This window comes from Nicotiana tabacum, chromosome 20 (assembly GCF_000715075.1).
Source record: "Nicotiana tabacum cultivar K326 chromosome 20, ASM71507v2, whole genome shotgun sequence".
Taxonomy (NCBI): domain Eukaryota; kingdom Viridiplantae; phylum Streptophyta; class Magnoliopsida; order Solanales; family Solanaceae; genus Nicotiana; species Nicotiana tabacum.
In genome coordinates this window covers 15,229,998-15,235,440 of record NC_134099.1, presented here as the reverse complement: position 1 = coordinate 15,235,440, position 5,443 = coordinate 15,229,998, and the positions used below count along the sequence as shown (strand labels likewise).

The 5,443-nt window shown below is 34.6% G+C and overlaps 1 protein-coding gene across 2 annotated transcripts; it reads right to left on the bottom strand.

Annotated features, from left to right (window-relative positions):
* Positions 1-2,339: 2,339 nt before the first annotated feature.
* On the bottom strand, positions 2,340-5,231 carry LOC107792677 (heat shock cognate 70 kDa protein 2-like). Of its 2 annotated transcripts, none has more exons than XR_012704148.1 (2): positions 4,021-5,231; positions 2,340-3,366 (listed from the first exon to the last, which is right to left on the bottom strand). XR_012704148.1 is itself a non-coding variant. In XM_075241461.1 (2 exons), the coding sequence occupies exon 2, from the start codon at positions 3,311-3,313 to the stop codon at positions 2,495-2,497; it is 819 nt and encodes a 272-aa protein (XP_075097562.1). In that variant the 5' UTR covers positions 3,314-3,366; positions 4,021-5,179; the 3' UTR covers positions 2,340-2,494. The 2 variants fall into 2 exon arrangements, 1 of the variants encoding a protein (XP_075097562.1); XM_075241461.1 differs by having other exon boundaries at positions 4,021-5,179.
* Between the last annotated feature and the right edge of the window lie 212 nt (positions 5,232-5,443).

The following is a 5,443-nucleotide window of genomic DNA, read 5'->3' as shown; positions in this document are numbered from 1 at the left end:
CAAATTTTATCCTTTAGCCGCTTTTATTTTTTTTATTTATTGTTATTATTTTACGAAGAATTGCAACATTGTGAAAACGTATTTCAAACCACGTCGCAATCAATGCACCCGTGGTTATCGACACATTTCGACTCCGTTGAGATTTAGATTTGGGTTACATAAATGCACACCCGTATTTAAGAAAATAACATTATTAAATACGCGCCTAAAGCGACTAGCGTATCATTATTTTGGGTAGGGCCGTGAAATTTGCTAAAACGGCTCCTCCCTAATTCTAAGCAATTAAATGTACATTTATTGAGGGCCCCGCAATCTATACATTTTATTAAGCGAGGCTCATCTCATTTATTTTAAATGGACAAATCTTAAAGCGACTACATTTTTCTATAAAAATTAGTCTCTAAAATAAAGAAAAAAAATTCCTAATTAATTACTAGCTTTTTTATTATTTTAAGAAAACATGACATGCTAATTGCTAGATTAATACAAATATTGATGAAAAAGGAATTTTACTCTTAATTTCGAAATTATAAATAAAATAAAAGTTCAACAACTAATATCCAAAAGAATCAAATACAACTCAGCATTGTTATATAAAAAAAAAACTATTGATATTAGTTATTCACAACCATTTGAAACTAGATTTAACTATAATTACTAAAGCTTATTAGAAAGTTTATTAGACTTAACGTTCTTCTAATCTTGCTTGAACTCAAATCATGCCTTAATGCCTAATTTACGAAATTTAATTTAAATTCATGCCTTAGCTAAATTTAGCTACTTATTCATGATTAACCTACTGTTGATAATCTTGAAACTTTCATAACTTAGTGAATTAACCCATTTTGCCAAACCGATTAAAGACTAATTTATGTTATTTTTTTTCTTATTCCAATTATTATTCAGTAATACATGAAATAACTTAAATACAATCAATAAAAGGAACAAAGAAAAGCGAAATTAAAACTTCAAAATTTCATTCTTCATATGTATTCATGCTTCCACATTATTAGCTTGCAATAGCTAGTATTACAGTCGTGTACCTCATATTGGAAACAAAAGAAGATGAAGATGAGAATCAGCAGCAGTAATAATAATACAGCACAGCAACAACAGCCCAGCAGCAGTAACAACCCAGGAACAGAGTTTGCAAACCAGTGGAGCAGTAATCCCAAAAAACAAAAGCTTCAAGCTTTGATGAAACAACAATTAATTCTGATTTCAAACAATGAAAGAAAGCAGAAGATTTTTTTTAGTTTTTTTTAAAAGTTTAAATATTTTTCGGAATTTTCTCTCTCCTAAATGTTCAGCCCTTTTTTTTCTCTCTTATTTTCTTTCTGTTCTTCTCTATATTCAGATTAGTTCCTCTATCTGTATTTTTTTGTGTTCTTTTCATCTGATTTCAAGACCTCTACTTATATTCCATCCCAAAAATCTTTTAATCAATTAAAATCAACCCATTTTCTCCTACCAAACCCATTATCTTCCCATTTATCTCCATTACATTAAATAAGTATATCAACCCCACCCCATTATATTTTGTCCCCCATGCCTAACATAAATAATTACCATATTCCCTCCACTACATTTTGTCTTGTCCCCCATTTAATTAAACAATAATATCAAAACACACCTCATTACATTTTGTCCCCCATGCTTAACATAAAGAATTACAAAATGTTCAATTACCAAACTACCCCTCCGACCTTATTGCAATTACCATTTACCCCTGAACGTACTACAAATTACCAAACTACCCCCATCAGCTATAACAATCAATTAATCAAATTTAACCAAAATATAGACAGTATGATCAATTTCTAATAATGTTCAAACAACAAATCACCTGAACATGATTTCTTCAACATTTCATCAACAAATCACATGAACACAAATTGAAAAACAAAGAACAACTAAAACTTGGTTGAACAATATTTTTAACAACAAACAAACCTATTTTCAGATTCAACAATAACAACAACAAACAAGTATATTCAGATTTCTAAATTCAATAATATTGAACTTAAAATCAACTTTAACAACATTACAACCAACAATTCCTATATTAAACTTAAACAAGATTATGAGACAAATAAAATAATCATAAATGATAAACAAGAAATCAAACTATACAAATTTCGGATTCAAGCGATTTAAACTACCATTCTTTTATATTAACTTTAAATCCTTTTTTAAATTAATAAAACAAACTGAAAAATATTTAATTGAATCTCAACTTAAATCTTAACAACATTATAAATAAACTAATCAATTTTTATCTAGAAATAAACAAGAAAAATGAAACAAAACAAACTGAAAAAAATAAAAAATAAAACGATGAACATGAAATTAATATCAAACATATTGATTTCAAATCCGAAAAATATCAAACAAATTAACGGACAGAAACGAAACTTACAACTAACCGGAAATGAGCAACGATGAACTCGAACGGACACGGACAACTAGAACAACTGTTTGGTGATAATAGAAGTTAGACGAGCAAAAGTTGTTGGACCTTTGGGATTTTAGAGGAACCACCAATCAGGACGACATCATGAACCGAGCTCTGGATCATCCGAGCGTCCCTCAAACAGCGCTCAACTGATGTCACACACTTTGCAAACAGATCCATGTTAAGCTCTTCAAACTTAGTACGTGTGATGGTGGAAGAAAGGTCAATACCCTCGTATAGATTGACGATTTCAATGGTGGTCTGAGCAGAGGATGAAAGGGTCCTTTTTGCACTCTCACATGCAGTTCTCAACCTTTGGAGCGCCATAGGATTACTAGTGATATCCTTTGTGCTCTTTAGCTTGAATTCCTGAACAAAATGGTTAACCAACCTATTGGTGAAGTCCTCACCTCCAAGGTTGGTGTCTCCAGCAGTAGCTTTCACCTCAAAGATACTACCTTCCACAATTGTGAGAATAGAGACATCCAATGTACCACCACCAAGATCAAAGATTAGCGCATTCTTCTCAGCAACACTCGTAGCTTTATTATCAAGACCATAATAAGCAAGGGCAGCTGCTGTAGGTTCATTAATAATATGCATCACATTCAGGCCTGCAATAACACCAGCATCCTTGGTGGCCTGACGCTGAGAGTCATTGAAGTAGGCTGGAACAGTAACCACAGCATTCCTAACACTTGTGCCAAGGAAGGCTTCAGCAATCTCTTTCATCTTCATGAGCACCATAGCTGAGATCTCCTCAGCAGTAAACTGTTTCTTCTCACCCTTGTAGTAGACTAAAATCCTTGGCGGCTTATCACCGGCAACATCACCAACCTGGAATGGCCACAACTTCATGTCACTCTGCACCGAGGCATCACTAAATCTCCTACCTATCAACCTTTTAGCAGCTGCATGGTGCAAAAGTTCAGGTTAACATTGGCATGTGGTTTTCAAGAACTAAATAATTTTTATAGCTGATGTGCTTACGCTCCAAAACAGCCATAAACAAACTTTCAAGAATTTTCACATAATAGTAACACAATAACATGCTTATGATCAAACCAAAATTTTGTATGGTCTTCATAACAACACTATCATGAGACACTAGCCGAGCTCTATCTGCTCATCAGACAAGAAAACTGTTTTCCTTGTCGTGCTGAAAGTTTTTGAGAACAATTTCAGCATAATACTTTTGTTCACCGGTTCCATTGATCGAGGAGTTGATAGCAAAGATCGATCTTGGTGTGGATACGCATAAAGTGTTCGCATTATCGAAGAAATTTTTGAAACGAAACTCTATTCGCCAAGTACGTCTTAAGTCCGATCTTTAACATGTGAATTAAGCCAAGTACGTCTTAAGTCCGATCTTTAACATGTGAATTAATTTTAAACACGAAAGTACTGCCTAGGATTCCGTTGAGTGTTACGAACACTTATATGAAATCATATATTAACATCGCCGATCTATCAAGTAGAATAAAAATCAGTGAAATATAAAGCTCTTCGCATATTACATGGTATGAGAAATCTGATATTAAAACCGCAAAAAGACGAGATCTTACCAAAGACAGTATTGGTAGGGTTCCTAGCGACTTCTTTTTCGGCGGCATGACCAATGAGACGCTCCAAATCAGTGAAACTAACGTAGGATGGCGTCCTTCTGTTACCTTGACCATTGACAATGATTTCAACATGGTCGTGTTACCACACGCCGACGGATGAGTATGTAGTGCCGAGATCAATTCCGATCACCGGTCCTTGTCCTTTTGCTGCCACTATAAAGGGTTGTTATTATACTATAAATTCTTGGAACTAATTATTACTGTACTATAAATTCTTGCCTGGCTTTATTTTATCATCTTTTTCCTTCAGATAATTGGGCAGTAGCAGTAGCAGTCCCAGCACCGCCGCATACATAGAGCTTTCATCCTCTAAATTAGTCCGCTCCAGCTGCGATTTCACTCCCTGATAATAGGTTTCATCATCTTCTTGAAGCCACCGCAGCAGCAACCCAATGAAAGGTGAAGCAACCTGACACCATTCTTTGATCTTATGGATTTTAGTTCCCGGCGTCGGAAATACGTCAGCAAATCCATCACCAAAATTCTTTACTGTCGCCACCATTTTTCCAACACGAAAGCTTTCATCATCTTGTTCAGTCGAACGCAGCAGAAACTTTATGATGTATAAAGCAACCTGACACCATTCTTGGATCATTTGAACCCTAGTTCCCGGCGGAAACACCCTATTAAACCAACTAGCAAATCCACCACTAAAAATATTCTTCATTATTTCCACCCTTACTTTTCCAACATAAAAGCTTACATAAAGAATAACTAGAATCCCTATGAAGCATAAAGCAAACTTACACCATTCTTTGATCTTTTCGGTTCTAGTTTCCGGCGGAAACGCCCTATTAAACCAACTAGCATATCCACCACCAATATTCTTCAATGTCACCACCATTTCTCCTCCAATATTCTCCAGCGTCAGTAACACTTGGCCACCAACATTCATTAGCGTCACTAACACTTGGCCACAAACATTCTTTAGCGTCACTAACACTTTGGCACCAAAATCCTTTAGCATCTGCAACAATCTTTTTATCTCACTTGATATTGAGTTAAGTGTCTCCGTTACATTTTCCATCGCGTTCCCTGAATTGATCATCAATTCGTCTATTACAAATTCCAAATCTCTCTCCATATTACGGCTGTCTGTGTGTGAATGAGAGTTCAAACTAATACCGTAGTTTAAACTGATCTTTCTTGAAAGACCGAGTGGTGTTTACAATTTTTATTACTCCCTCAATTCCAATTTATGCGAGAGCTTGCACGGAGTTTAAGAAAGAATAAAGAATTTTAGGATTTGTGATCCTAAACAAATAAAAAAAAACAGAGTATTTGTGTGATTATAAAAACTTCTCATTAAGGATAGAATGGTAAGTTTAAGTAAAATTGTTACCAATTTAGAAATGGGTCATTC

Coding starts and splice junctions, on each gene's coding strand:
- LOC107792677 (XM_075241461.1), bottom strand. CDS start 3,313: ATGAAGTTGTGGCCATTCCAGGTTGGTGATGTTGCCGGTGATAAGCCG.